Genomic DNA, 16,236 nt, shown 5'->3' with positions numbered 1-16,236 from the left:
ACTACACCACCGTGCCGCCCCCAGAAATAAACATGCATCACAATAACCAGATTTCAAAGGGAACTAAATTTCACCGATTTTATGAAATTGAAAGGCAGTCTCACTTTAACTGCTGACTGCTAACTCTCCATATGAAGTCTAAAGAGCTATCACTGCTAGTGAAGCAAACCAGCATTAGGCTGAAAAAGCTAAACAAATCCATCGAAGAGATAGCAAAACACCATTAGATGTGGCCAAATCAACTATTTGGCACATTCTTGAAAAGAGAGAATGTATTGGTGATTTCAGCAACATCAAAAGACCTGGATTACCATGGAAATCAACTATGGCTGGGCTGCCAACTCTCACGCAATGAGCGTGAGACACATGCATTTGATTGTCTTCACACGCTCACACGCCATACCTCCGATTTCTCACGCTAGAAAAAAATCTAGTTTATCTATCTGATCTAGGCTACCCATTGTGTCGCGCCAACCACTTGCGATTGATCCTTATGCACGGCTAAACAGGCAGAGAGGTGTTCCCTTCTGTACACACTCCCCTATGGTAGGTGGCGCATCTAATGATGCTGCACTCGCCGGAAGTTGGATAATTGCCTACCGTCAATTTAGAGGAAGAGGAGAGAGAAGAAGGTATCCGAGTTGAAGACGGGTGTCTCAGACAGGTTTGTACATATGCACGCCAATGTGTGGTGTTACTGGCATAATTATGAACTTATATAAAGTTTCTGAATCGTTTTAGCTTATAAGTGTTGTGAGAATATTTAATGCCATATCGAGAGCTGTGTACTAGGCATGCTAAATCATTATAGGCCTACTGCCGTGCCACAGCCTCTATCTTCCCCAACAAGCAGCACGGGAGAGCACCTCCTTAGCACACGTTTATTAAGGCGCATTTTTAGTTTGTTTACTGTATGTTATCATACTTTATGACTTTATTTGAAGCCATACTGGAAATGTTGTAAAATAAAGCAAGTAAGAGATTATATTACAAATGCAAGAAGAGCCATTAGCCACCATACCTATTGTTTATTTACAGGGTATTTCTTTTTAATTATTTATGATGGATGTAATTGCTCAGTTAAAGTAAATAAAGCATGGTCACCTGTAATATCAAAGAACTTGAACTTGTGAATAATTAAAAAAAAAAAAGACAGAGAACAATATACTGAGGAGACAGGGTTTCAAAGAGGGCAAGACAGGTAGAGAATATTTGTCAGATAACAGGCCCTGACAAATGCTCTATTACGAATAAGAAACATAGATAAGAAATAAATTAATAAGAAATATATTAATATAGCTTATTTAAGTATGACCAAAATTTTTAAGCCCAACTTTGTGTGCACATTCCCACCTATGGCCAAGGTTCAGCTTTTTGTGTTTCAATACTGTTCAAACTTAATCATTTTAATGTTTCTTGTAGCACATGCACATTTTGCTTACTGTTTAAGTATTTGTTCTTTTGCTGTTGATATTTTTCCCCATGCCAATCTTCTGCTGAACCCAGTGGTGGGGAAAGCCCTTAAATGCATAATGAATAGTCAGTGAGGGACAATCTTATTTTTTGCAACAGTTATTAAAAACTTAACATTTAGTTTCAATTCAGAAGGTGTTTAGGCTTAGCTGATGAAATATTTTCAAACATGAACTTGCCTTTAAATCTGAAACACAGGTCTATAGAGCTACAGGAACATTGGCAGTCATCTGTAGTTTTCTAGTGTGGGGGCTTTTAAGCCAAAACTTGGTGCTTTTGTTGGCCACAAGCTGAAGGCCTGGCAAGTCAGGGTGTGTAAGAATGTAGGTATGGCACAGCAGGCCACTCCAAAAATCCACCAGAATGCAGGAACATCTACTAAATCCAAAATTCCCCCCCCCCCCCCCCCCCAATTGTCCATCTCCAGCTGGACGACCCACAAACAAAACACCAGAATGCAGGGGGACAAGTGAATATCAAACTGAATACAAAATTCCCACTTACTGCATGGTGTGTGGAAAAATTTTGCCGTCGAACCCCCCCCCCCCAAAAAAAAAAAATCTCACTCCAAGGAATTTTGAAAAGTTGGCAGCCCTGATATGGTGGATGACAAAAGAATTCTGTCCATGGTGAAAAAGGAAGAAAAAAAAAAACCTCTGACCAAATCAAGAAGATCCTACAGGAGTTAGGCACATGGGTGTCAAAGTCAACAACCAAAATAAGATTTTATCACAATAAATACAGAGGGTATACCACAAGCTGAAATTCTCAAAAAACAGGAAGACCAGCTTAGAGTTTGCAAAATTCTGAAGTGGAATGTTTTGCAATGCCCCGAGAATAATTAGGAACTGAAGATGCTAGAGTGAAGCCCTGGCAGAGCATTAGTCCAGCAGCCAGTACACCATACTTTGAATTCGCTTCCATACAGTGTTTTTTAGTGAATTCTTGTCAAAAACGTTTGCCAATAAAAATCAAATTGATGACAGCTTGGCAGCTTTGGGCATCTAGAGTAATGGGGGTACTACTAGATGACATCACTTTGGTAGAATTCACAAAGTCAGTATCTTTAACTTTTGTTCTATTAACAATGTTTTATGGAAATTGTTGATGAATAAAAGTGTTTTTTCATCAATATAAACTTAATTTGGTACTTTTGAATTTTTACATTGTAATGGGAGTATTTGATGACATCACATAAGTACATTTTTCTACAATACATCTTTACAGCTGATGTAATAATATCTCTGATATCATACTGGGGCGGCATGGTGGTGTAGTGGTTAGCACTGTTGCCTCACAGCAAGAAGGTCCTGGGTTTGAGCCCAGTGGCTGGCGAGGGCCTTTCTGTGTGGAGTTTGCATGTTCTCCCTGTGTCTGTATAGGTTTCCTCCGGGTGCTCTGGTTTCCTCCACAGTCCAAAGGCATGCAGGTTAGGTTAATTAGTGGCTCTAAATTGACCGTGAGTGTGAGTGGTTGTTTGTCTCTGTGTTAGCCCTGCAATAACCTGGCGACTTGTCTAGGGTGTACCTCGCCTCTCACCCATAGTCAGCTGGGATAGGCTCCAGCTTGCCTGTGACCCTGTAGAACAGGATAAGCGGCTACAGATAACGGATGGATGGATATCATTTTGATCGTCAGTCTACAACATAGTGTTCTGATCCTCTTATTTCATACTTTCTGCAACTGTCTTGGGGAGTTTATTTAAGCATTCGTAGCATCACAATTACAAAACAAAGTGCAAGGCAATTTTGGCCAGCTACAGCTGCACCTCATTGTTTTGCAAGGACCATCACCACTACAATTGCATTTTATTAATTTCATAATGCTCTCTGGGGCCAATGGAATGCCATCTGGTACTGTAATTGGAAGTAGTGTCTTTAAGGATTCGTCTCGGACATAGCCATACTCTTGAGGATCAAGAAGTGGTGGATCAAGTGAGGTAGCAGATTTCCATATCAATGTTTGCAGATGTGCTCGCTTCACATTTTCAACAAACGCTTCTGTTGATGGCGGAAGTGTTTGGATTTTGGGAGCAGTAGTGGCCAATTTCCAAATTTTGTAGCCCAAAGTTTGTAACAGATGGCGGACATGGTGTTTTCTTTGACCTTACTACCATAGCAGGCACCAATGAATTTTGTTGACTGGGCAATAGCATCACTCATTGGTGAATCTAGGCAACCCATCAAGGACAAAGAGTTAGGAAAAGCAATGAGATTCTTCAATACAGTTCCTTTCCCGATTCCAAAGTAACTTCCAGCAATATCACAGCCAGATAGAGCATGTGCAGCGGGCAAACTGGGGATGATTGGTTGGTGAGCTAGCACAGTGGCTTTGATGTCAATGACTGATCTTTGCTGAATTGGAGAAGTCATAAACAAAGGGCAAGTAAGTTTTTCTTGTAGGTAATGATAAAGGAGTAGAATGAAAACATCTGTCATCTGCAACAACCATAATGGTATCAGATTTCTCCTTTGCACACATGACAGGTTGCTGCACAATGATGTTGTCAGCTTCTTCGTGAGTGGTGAGGCAATATCCCGCCTTTCGTTGACAACTCCCTTGTAGATCTCAATAGGGGTATTACTGCTGGCAGTGATTACTAGCTTGTTTCTTGATGTATGCTTGAAGTGGAAAGATATGTCATTAATTATATTACAACCCCGATTCCAAAAAAGTTGGGACAAAGTACAAATTGTAAATAAAAACGGAATGCAATGATGTGGAAGTTTCAAAATTCCATATTTTATTCAGAATAGGACATAGATGACATATCAAATGTTTAAACTGAGAAAATGTATCATTTAAAGAGAAAAATTAGGTGATTTTAAATTTCATGACAACAACACATCTCAAAAAAGTTGGGACAAGGCCATGTTTACCACTGTGAGACATCCCCTTTTCTCTTTACAACAGTCTGTAAACGTCTGGGGACTGAGGAGACAAGTTGCTCAAGTTTAGGGATAGGAATGTGTAAAGCTCTTTGAAGTGTGGGTGGAGCACAGAGGACGGCAGGACAACGCTTCAGATATAACAAGGCTTTTTATTCCCAGACTTTTCAGTATTTTTGCCAGTTCTTAATCTGCTCGTGTTAGACACACACACTGTGTTCTTGTACCGGGATGAGCTCTCCTCTGCTCTCCCTCTGCCTCCTTAAATAGGGCGCGGTTACTGGGAAAACACACAAAACACAGGTTGATTACCATCAGGTGAAGTGATTCTGCCACTCACCTTCCCTGGCTCTGCCCTCCTGTCACAGACCGGCGCTTGACCACGCCCCCGCTGCCACAGAATGTTAATCCATTCTTGTCTAATGTAGGATTCTAGTTGCTCAACTGTCTTAGGTCTTTTTTGTCGTATCTTCCGTTTTATGATGCGCCAAATGTTTTCTATGGGTGAAAGATCTGGACTGCAGGCTGGCCAGTTCAGTACCTGGACCCTTCTTCTACGCAGCCATGATGCTGTAATTGATGCAGTATGTGGTTTGGCATTTGTCATGTTGGAAAATGCAAGGTCTTCCCTGAAAGACACGTCGTCTGGATGGGAGCATATGTTGCTCTAGAACCTGGATATACCTTTCAGCATTGATGGTGTCTTTCCAGATGTGTAAGCTGCCCATGCCACACGCACTAATACAACCCCATACCATCAAAGATGCAGGCTTCTGAACTGAGCGCTGATAACAACTTGGGTCGTCCTTTTCCTCTTTAGTCCAAACGACACGGCATCCCTGATTTCCATAAAGAGCTTCAGATTTTGATTCGTCTGACCACAGAACAGTTTTCCACTTTGCCACAATCCATTTTAAATGAGCCTTGGCCCAGAGAAGACACCGACGTTTCTGGATCATGTTTAGATACGGCTTCTTCTTTGAACTATAGAGTTTTAGCTGGCAACAGTGGATGGTATGGTGAATTGTGTTCACAGATAATGTTCTCTGGAAATATTCCTGAGCCCATTTTGTGATTTCCAATACAGAAGCATGCCTGTATGTGATGCAGTGCCGTCTAAGGGCCTGAAGATCACGGGCACCCAGTATGGTTTTCCGGCCTTGACCCTTACGCACAGAGATTCTTCCAGATTCTCTGAATCTTTTGATGATATTATGCACTGTAGATGATGATATGTTCAAACTCTTTGCAATTTTACACTGTCGAACTCCTTTCTGATATTGCGCCACTATTTGTCGGCGTAGAATTAGGGGGATTGGTGATCCTCTTCCCATCTTTACTTCTGAGAGCCGCTGCCACTCCAAGATGCTCTTTTTATACCCAGTCATGTTAATGACCTATTGCCAATTGACCTAATGAGTTGCACTTTGGTCCTCCAGCTGTTCCGTTTTTGTACCTTTAACTTTTCCAGCCTCTTATTGCCCCTGTCCCAACTTTTTTGAGATGTCATGCTGTCATGAAATTTCAAATGAGCCAATATTTGGCATGAAATTTCAAAATGTCTCACTTTCGACATTTGATATATTGTCTATGTTCTATTGTGAATACAATATCAGTTTTTGAGATCTGTAAATTATTGCATTCCATTTTTATTTACAATTTGTACTTTGTCCCAACTTTTTTGGAATCGGGGTTGTATTACAAACTAGAAAAGCACTCGGAGAGCGCAGACCTCAGCCAAGAATCCTTTAAAAAAATCCAGGATCCAGAAGGTGATCTGGATCACCGCCAAAATTTAATGGATTGTTACTTGTGCCCAGTCACACCTCTGGAAAAAATTTCAGTGCAATCCATTCATTACTTTTTCCGTAATGTTGCAAACAAACAAACAAACAAACAAACAAACAAACTAACAAACCAACGCTACCGAAAACATAACCTCTTTGGCGGAGGTAATAATAATAGCTAGAATGCATTTCCGGAGAAAATGCGAAAGTGTGCTTGCTCAGGTGCGCCGCCATGGCGACCCGGCAAGAGAGGTGACCGCATGCCCACACAACAAGTTTTGTGTCAACACGCGAAAGTTTGGCCAAGACACAAGGCAGATTCTCATACAGAGATGACAGGCTGGCAAGGTTCTTTACAGGGACATCCCAGAGCATCACTAACATGAAAATGTAGATGTAATTCTAAATCTGTAAAGAGATATGACCCAAAACACGTTTTTGCTCATTGTGGCGCCCCCTAGTGGCCAAATGACACCAAATTTGATGAGGATACATGAATTGGTGCCGAAAGTCATCTCAACAAATATGGTCTTGATATGTCAAAGCGTTTCTGAAATATGAGCCAAAATACGTTTTTGCTAATTGTGACGCCCCCTAGTGGCCAAATGACACCATATTTGATGAGGTTAGTTTGGATGGTGTTCAAAGTCATGCCCCTAAATATGGTCTTGATACATCAAAACATTTACGTGACGTGAGCTCACTTCCTGTTTGGTGGCTTCGCCATCGAATTTGATTGGCTGCCATGGGCGAACACTTCGACATATGAGAGCGAAACGAATATCATTCATTAGGCATGGACTGGAGATCATGTGTGCCAAGTTTCGTGATGATCGGACAAAACATGCGGCCAGGGTCACTCTACCTTCACTTTGGACAAAATTCAAAATGGCGGAAAATCTAATTAGGCGGAGAATGACGTCATAGGGTGCCGTTGGAATCGTCTAGCTCCAAGGATTCCAACGGCACCAGACTTATGAAAATTGGACATACGGATCAAAAGTTACGTGCATGAACGCATGTAAGACTGTGATCAGTTGGTGGCGCTACAGCGTGAGACGTACCAACATGAAACTTGATGAAATCAATCAGGGTCCACTCCTCTATCAGTGTACCAAGTTTCATGACTTTACACCTTATGGTTTGGCCTACAGAAGGAAAAATCTGTTTTTTGCGTTTCGCGCCCATTCATTTCAATGGGGAAAAAATTAATCCTTTAAAAAAATCCAGGATCCAGAAGGTGATCCGGATCACCGCCAAAATTTAATGGATTGTTACTTGTGCCCAGTCACACCTCTGGAAAAAATTTCAGAGCAATCCGTTCATTACTTTTTCCGTAATGTTGCTAACAGACAAACAAACCAACCAACCAAACAAACAAACGCTACCGAAAACATAACCTCCTTGGCGGAGGTAATTATGGACATCAGCTGTTGTTTATTGGCCATTACTATGAGGACTACTTTCTGTGAAGGAAGTGGCATGCTCTCGATCAACTAATATGGTTTACTGGCTTCACATTCTCTCGCTTGTCTGGTTACGCTCTTTGTGCTGCAATCTCGGAATCTGTCAAAAACTAGATAGATATCACCTTCTTGTAGCTTTCTTTCTAGGTACTTTTTAAAATTCTCAAAAAAAAATCTAAAATAACACCTCCATCATCAAGGAAGAAACCCAGGATTTGGTGATATCTGTGGATTCCAGAAACTTTAGGCAGTTATTAACTAATGGCATATTAAAAGCAACCATTTAATTTATGGATTTATGATTAGTTTAGTTTGCACAATTACTTTTGGTCCATTAAAAAGAGGGGGGCACAAAATATATTCATTATTTAATTTTAACTCCAGTGTACTGTGGTAGACAGCTAAAATAACCATATCTTTATCAATGTCCATATATTTATGGAGCTGACTATAGACATCAGGTTTTCAAATTGTTTATTGTAAGAGAAAACAGAGAGACATGTAGCATTGCACTACAGCATATACAACCTTGTTATTTATAAACAAGCTAATATTAGCTAGCTCATAAACACAGTACAAAGAACTAAATGACACCATTTTGGGGGTTCATGACTATAGCAATAATGTAATGGTTAAAAAAAAGTTACCATAAGTCTATGTTTTTATCTATAGATCTATCTAGCTGAAAAAGACAACCTATATGGCTCTCTGTTTAGTTTACAGTCAGGATAATGACATAAAATTCAAGAAGACTGGACCCATATAACCAATACACAGTATTGTGTGTGCCAACAAGTAAATGTGGGTTACAATGTAGCAGTAGCAGATTGCACAATAGCCCAACAGTTGCACTTTAGGAACGATTTGTGTCTGTATTAAATGTTCATGACAAAGATGGTCTGCGGGAGACAGACAGACAGACAAACAAATAAATAACTGTTCCTGTGTGTCACTGTTTTGCTACAGAGAGTGCACTGTAGTGCTTACAAAGACATCCTACCCCCAGTAAGCTATAATATTACAATTTCCCGTCACTGTCTGGAACTAAGGCTACGTTCAGACTGTCAGTCAAAATCTGATTTATGTACATATCCAGCTAGAATAGGATCGTATGTAGCAAAAAAATCATACGAACATAATCCATCAGTGACAAAGAGAAAATTAGAAGAAGAAACCTTTATTTGTCACATGCACACTTCAAGCACAGTGAAATTCATCCTCTGCATTTAACCCGTCTGAAGCAGTGAACACACACACACACACACACACACACACAGAGCAGTGGGAAGCCACACTAGAGTGCCCGGGGAGCAGTCAGGGGTTAAGTACCTTGCTCAAGGGCACTTCAGCCCAAGGCCGCCCCACGTTAACCTGACTGTTAGTAGTTAGGTACTGTAGTCTTTGAACTGTGGGGGAAACTGGAGCACCTGGAGAAAACCCACGCAGACACGGGGAGAACATGCAAACTCCACACAGAAAGGCCCTCGCCGGCCGCTGGGTTCGAACCCAGAACCTTTTTGCTGTGAGGCGACTGTGCTAACGACTGTGCTAGTAGTGGTTACTAGCAGTCGTCACAGTGACGAATGTATTTGTCATCTTTATCAGAAGTCGTCTTTTCTCTAAATCCCTCCACAGATCTCTCCGTTTGCCAAAATTCAACCCCAGTGAAGAGATGACGGGAAGCCAGAGTGTAAACAATGAGCACGTGCTTGTGACCAATAAAAACTGTCTACATTCAAGATTCAAGATTAATTTATTGTCATTCCTTATGCACTAGAGTACACAAAAGAGTGAAATAATGTCCCCCCAACTTGGTCAATACCACACATAAGTCACAAATAATCTAAGATTAAAAGAAGTTATACACAATAAATAACAATTAAAAACACAAGGACAAATAGGGTTAAAATATATGGTTAAAATATATGGTACATTTTAATATAGGGTTAAAATGTAATGGGCAAATCCAGTGCCGTGCCAGAATAAAGTGCAGGTGTAATCAGTCCATAATAATAAATAGAACATGTATAGTATGTTTTCAAAGTGGCAATGGAAGGGGGCATAAACCATTCACTATTGTCAATGCTTGAGGGAAAAAAAAAACTGTTGAGCATCCTACTGGTTCTAGAGGGGAGGCTCTTATACCTTTTCCCAGATGGCAAAAGAGTAGAGGTGATGGGAAGGGTGATGGAGGTCTCTGATGATACTGGTGGCCCTCCGGGCACACCGCAGCTTGTAGGTCTCTAGCAAAGAGGGAAGAGGGGCATTGATGATTTTACTTGCCGTCTTCACAATCCTGCTCAACTGTTTTTTTTTCCCTGAGCCTTACAGCTGCCAAACCATGAAATAAGGCCGTATGACAGGACAGATTCTACTGTACCTCTGTAGAAAGTAATAAGATGGGTGGTAGAAAGGCCTGCCTTTTTCAGACGGCGGAGAGAATGGAGCCGCTGGTAGACCTTTTTAATGATGGCAGAGGTGTTGGTTGAGAAGGTCAGGTCATCTGCCAGGTGAACACCCAGGAACCTCATCTTCTCAACTCTTTCCACAACACCACCATCAATGATCAGAGGTGTGTGGTGATGTGACGTCCTCCTGAAGTCTATCACCATCTCCCGTGTTTTACTGACATTCAAATGTAGATTATGTGAGCTGCACCATGATGTTAATTCCTCCACCTCCTTCCTATATGCAGACTCATCATCGCCTCTGACCAGGCCTACCACGGTCATGTCATCGGCAAACTTGATGATGTGGTTAGTATCTAAAAGCGCAGCACAGTCATGGATGAGCAGGCTGAACAACAGGGGGCTCAAGACACAGCCTTGGGGGAGCCTGTGCTCACATTGATGGTTTTTGAGATGTAGCTGCCCACCCTGACTCTCTGCTGTCTCTGCGAAAGGAAGTTGAGAACCCAATTACATATGCCAGAAACTAACCCCAGTGACCTCAGCTTCTCCACCAACTGTTGGGGGATGATAGTATTAAATGCAGAGCTGAAGTCAATGAAGAGTAGCCTGGCATATGAGTTTCTCTCCTCAAGGTGCGACAAGGTGAGGTGGAGAGCCATAGAAATAGCATCTTCTGTTGAGCGATTAGCCCTATACGCAAACTGCAAGGGATCTAAGTCTGCTGGCAGATGGTGTTTAATGTGCTGTAGGATGAGCCGCTCAAAACATTTCATAACTAATGGTGTCAGCGCCACAGGACGGTAGTCATTTAGACAGACTGGATTTAACTTTTTAGGCACAGGGATGATGATGGCACTCTTGAGGCAGGTGGGTACAACCCCTTGGCTCAGGGAAATGTTAAAAATGTCTGTAAAGACATCTTTAAGCTGCTCAGCGCATCCCTTCACCACCCGCCCAGATATGTTATCAGGCCCTACCGCCTTATGTGGGTTAACGCGGGCGAAGACCTTTTCTACCTGGGTAGCTGTCATCTGGAGTGCTTGCTCATTGACAGTTGGTAGCTGGTAGTTCTGTAACTTGCTACTATTCACCTCAAAGCGTGCATAAAAATTGTTAAGTCTGTCTGGTAATGATGGATCATCATGATCAATTTGTGGGGGCGTAGAGTAGTAGTCAGTGATTGTATTAAACCCTTGCCACAAACATCGTACATCCTTATTGTCCGTAAAGTGACTACTGAGCCTCTGCCCATACAGCCTCTTCGCCTCCCTTATGCCCCGGGACAAATTTTGTCTTGCCTGTCTAGATGCAGTTTCATCCCCAGACTTATAGGCAGCGTTTCGGGCCCACAATAGTGAACGGATGTCACCAGTCAACCAAGGTTTTTGGTTAACATGCTGCCTGATGAGTTTCGTTTCTGTAACATCATCTGTACATTTATTTATATAGCCAATTACAGAGTCTGTGTATTCTTGTAAATCAACTGTGTCATCCTTCGTTGCTGCCTCCCTGAATATCTCCCACTGTGTGCTCTCAAAACAGTCCTGCAGAGCAGATATTACCTCTGCAGGCCACACTCTGACTTCTCTTACCACAGGTTTATTCTGTTTAACCTTTGGCCTGTATGCAGGAATAAGCATGACCACTAGGTGGTCAGAGTTGCCGATGTGGGGGAGAGCCACTGCTTTGTTAGCCTGGGCCTGCCCATCCTAAGCGTGACGCAACACGAGGGCCTGTTGCGAGCTTAGTCTGGCCAGGCAGGCTATCTACAGCTCTTCCAAGCTCCCGAAAAATCGGGAGCCAATCAACTTTGAGCATCTCCAACGGCCCTGGGTAGAGGCGTGTTCAAGGCAGTGACGTAGTAGAACTGCGACCGGAAGCCATAGGTTGTTTACAGAATCTATGTCGGAAGCGCTTCATTCACTAGGAACATTACGAACATGGAGCAAGTTCTCATTAAAAACGGAGCAAAGAGCAGCCCTGGAGGTATTTATTGAAAGGAAGGACGTTTTCGCCTTGCTCCCGACCGGCTTTGGTAAGAGTTTAATCTACCAGTTAGCCCCGTCGCGTCGCATACGTCAGAGGAAAGAGTGATGTGATTGGTTTAAGCTTCGTCACAGCCTTTTCTGGCTTCGACCAGTAGCAAACTGAGGCATTTCAGGGAGGCGGGTCAACCACGCGCTCTGGGAAACGGTTGGGCTTAATATCTTGGCCAGACCAATAGCTCGGAGAGCTTTGCAGTCGCGTTAGCCAGACTACTGCTTTGTAGCAATTCTTAATGTTTGTGTACACATGGTCTAATGTGTTGTTCTCTCTAGTTACACAATCCACAATGCTGATAGAACTTTGGTAACACACCTTTAAGACTTGCTTGGTTGAAATCGCCGGCAACAGCAATGAGAGAGTCAGGATAGACTGTCTGGAGCTTACTGATGTTGTGATATAGCTCATTCATAGCTTCCTTTACATTAGCACTCGGTGCAACATAAGTTACATGTAATGATGAAATGAGTGACAAGCTTTTGACCAATCACAGTGCGTCTTAATCAGCCTGGTGTGGTGGTGTAATTATCTCTGCATGAACCAAACAGTGGCACAGTCTAAATTGGTGAAGTTTTTTGGGCAGGCTTCTTCAAGCCGTGAAGATGATTTAAGGGCTGAAACAGCCAGAGGGGAGGCACATTGAGAACCTCAACCACATTGGGCAGTGTCAGTAATACAGGGGTTGGTTAAAAAAAAAAAGAAAACCCCGCTAAAGCGAAAGTGCTGTCAGCCCGGCAAGTGACTGAAGGGACGAGCAGTGTTTCAGGCAATGCGGCGTGCTGAGGTCCTGTGGATAACGCAGTCACGTCGTCAGGCCCCATCACTTGAAGCCCTTGGGGTATTTTTGCCCTAAAAAAAAAAAAAAACTGAGAGATTAATAGAAAACAACTGACTTGGAGGTCATCTGGGATTTTGAATGTTGTAATATAATAATGTAGCTTAGAACTGGTGTCTTTGTTGTCCTAAAGGAGAGATATGTGAGTGAGAAATGAGATGTTTTTATGAAACTGATGATAAATTTTACTAGAGCGGCAGCTACAATTATCAACAGTCCATAATTATCAACACCTTTTCAGATTTCTCATCTCATCTCATTATCTCTAGCCGCTTTATCCTTCTTCAGGGTCGCAGGCAAGCTGGAGCCTATCCCAGCTGACTACGGGCAAAAGGTGGGGTACACCCTGGACAAGTCGCCAGGTCATCACAGGGCTGACACATAGACACAGACAACCATTCACACTCACATTCACACCTACGGTCAATTTAGAGTCACCAGTTAACCTAAGCTGCATGTCTTTGGACTGTGGGGGAAACCGGAGCACCTGGAGGAAACCCACGCGGACACGGGGAGAACATGCAAACTCCACACAGAAAGGCCCTCGCCGGCCACGGGGCTTGAACCCGGACCTTCTTGCTGTGAGGCGACAGCACTAACCACTACACCACCGTGCCGCCCCCCTTTTCAGATTTACCAATAAAAAATAAAATTTTACAAAAGGTAAGTTTCAGTTACAACAGTTATTATTGGTTAATTAATCAACCGGAAGACCCACCTTGCCCTTTGATCTTGTCGTCTGATGACAGAGTTCGTTACCCGAGAAGGAATTTTTTTTTTAGCACAATCAGCAATTTGAAGAAAACCTGGACGTTATCATCGCAGGTAAGCATGGTGTAAAGATCATGGACATGTTTTTACTTATCAAATTCACAGATATTTCATGATATCCTTGTCAAAACCTACTTTGTTTCTTACGCTTTTGTTTGACAGTTGCCATTTTGCCATTATCGACACCCTGTGAAATTAAGTGACATTTACAACTGTTATGTATCAATCTTTGTGTAACATTGTTGAAATAGATGAAGTACTTAAAAAAAAATAAAATTGCTGTGATTTATAATATTTTTTTCTGATTCATAACAGAATGGAATGTTTATAGAGTATTTTGAATCCTACTGCAATAAATATAATTGGACTAGAATTTAATTCCTAGTATATAAAAATTACATGCTTGAAATATTCAGATTTTTCTATTCCATTCAAAATATATAATATACATTGCAGTTTGCTGTAAATATCTACCACATATTACAATATCAATGGACATTTTATATTTTGCTTCGAGGAATGACCTGCAACCTCTGACCTGGATTTTCATGCAGTTACAATGTCAACTGCCTGTTGACATTTATTGGTAAACTACAAAACTAGAAATTAATACAAACAACAACGAATGATTAACAAAATGTGATCTATGAAAATACTTAGAAAGTAGGTAGAAAGTGGAACAAAAAGATTTTCTGACCCAGGTTAAACATTATCAGTTCATTTGTTTACAAACATTAGAATAACTTCCTCATTTACGTAAACACCGACATCCATATATTTATATAAAATATATTTTATACTGGGCGGCACGGTGGTGTAGTGGTTAGCGCTGTCGCCTCATAGCAAGAAGGTCCGGGTTCAAGCCCCGTGGCCAGTGAGGGCCTTTCTGTGCGGAGTTTGCATGTTCTCCCCGTGTCCGCGTGGGTTTCCTCCGGGTGCTCCGATTTCCCCCACAGTCCAAAGACATGCAGGTTAGGTTAACTGGTGACTCTAAATTGACCGTAGGTGTGAATGTGAGTGTGAATGGTTGTCTGTGTCTATGTGTCAGCCCTGTGATGACCTGGCGACTTGTCCAGGGTGTACCCCGCCTTTCGCCCGTAGTCAGCTGGGATAGGCTCCAGCTTGCCTGCGACCCTGTAGAACAGGATAAAGCGGCTAGAGATAATGAGATGGAATGAGATATTTTATACTGAATAAGTCTGTGTAAAACTAATTTTAAATAAAAAGTGTTTTGTTAACTTAATACCACATACAGATTTTTTTTTTAAATAAATAATCATCTGGGTGTCGATAATTGTGGACAAAGGTGTCTAATTGTGGAAGGGTGTCACGTGATCTGATACGCTAAGTAATCGGAAATCAAATAATTTTTTTTTTTCCAGTGGAAGTTTGAGTAATATCTGCATGATTTTATGCATTGCACTGCTGTCACAGGATTGGCTGATTAGATAACGGCATAAAACAGCAGGTGTATTGGTGTTCTTAATAAAGCAACCGGTGAGTATATATTGGCCCAGTATGTCGACCCGGTGTCAATATATCGGGCCTGACATCTCATCTCGTCTATCAATAATTTTTTTTTTCAACTACTGAGCATTTAAATAAAAAAGGTAAAAATGTTTACCTCCAATCTTCTCCTTTTTGCTTGAGTGTTGCTGGTCCGTTTCTTCTCTGACTGCTTGATTTTGTGCTCGAATTTTGTCGGAACAGCGTCAGGTTTGAGCTTCTCTGTCCGACACGGACACCTCAACTCTCTAACAGATGGGGATTCTTCAAAAATGAATCGTCGTCAAAGTGATCGGAGCACAGAGTGGCATATTTACCCGGCTGCCAACCCTCTCGCTTCTCTGCCTCTTCCGGAAAAAGGCAACCCTCTCGCTTCACGCGCACAATCCACTCTCTCCGCCTCTTCCGGAAAAAGCCAACCCTCTCGCTTCATGCGCACAATCCACTCTCTCCGCCTCTTCTCCTCTCTCGGAAAAAGGTAAAAACTTCTTCCTGAACTGGTCCCGTTGTTACAGTTCACTGCACAACAATAAGGCATGTTTTTTCTTTGAAAATTCCTGAACGGCAATGCAAGTAAACGGAAGTTGACTCAACTTTTTTTTTTTAATAACATGGAGTATACACACAAATGAGTACAGTAAGTATATAGTATAAGTGTATACAACATTAATACAGAAACATACATTCATCATAAACATAAACACGCCGGGGATCACAGCAAAACAGAAAGGATAAAAAGAAAAAACTCTTATTCAATGAATATTTTGTAAAGCTTACAAAGATCGTATGTTTTAACAGCTTTTTTTTATTTTCACAATCAGATATTGAGGAGACATATTGTTTAGAAGTTGACTCAACTCAAGCGGTTTGTTTGTCTTGAATGATGTCACGCGCCGAGTGGTCACGAAAATCGCCGAACAGAAATTCGCTGTGATCCGCGCTAACTTATTTTAATTATTACTTATTAATAGGGCTGTCGAAGTTAACGCGTTATTAGTGCGTTAACGCAATTTAATTTGATCGCGATTATAAAAAATGACGGCGTTATCACAGGGT

The 16,236-nt window shown here is 41.8% G+C and overlaps 1 protein-coding gene across 1 annotated transcript in view; it reads right to left on the bottom strand.

The window, feature by feature from the left end:
- Positions 1-15,451, bottom strand: part of zgc:63972 (protein CutA homolog) — a gene marked incomplete at its 5' end in the record, with an annotated part of 90,347 nt that extends 74,896 nt beyond the window's left edge. The window contains one exon of the mRNA XM_060912625.1: positions 15,299-15,451. Within this exon, the coding sequence (XP_060768608.1) occupies positions 15,299-15,451 (153 nt within the window). The remainder of the gene's footprint in view (positions 1-15,298) is intronic.
- Positions 15,452-16,236: the final 785 nt, after the last annotated feature.

This window comes from Neoarius graeffei, chromosome 28 (genome assembly GCF_027579695.1).
Source record: "Neoarius graeffei isolate fNeoGra1 chromosome 28, fNeoGra1.pri, whole genome shotgun sequence".
Lineage (NCBI taxonomy): Eukaryota > Metazoa > Chordata > Actinopteri > Siluriformes > Ariidae > Neoarius > Neoarius graeffei.
This window is presented reverse-complemented; position numbering and strand designations above follow the sequence as displayed.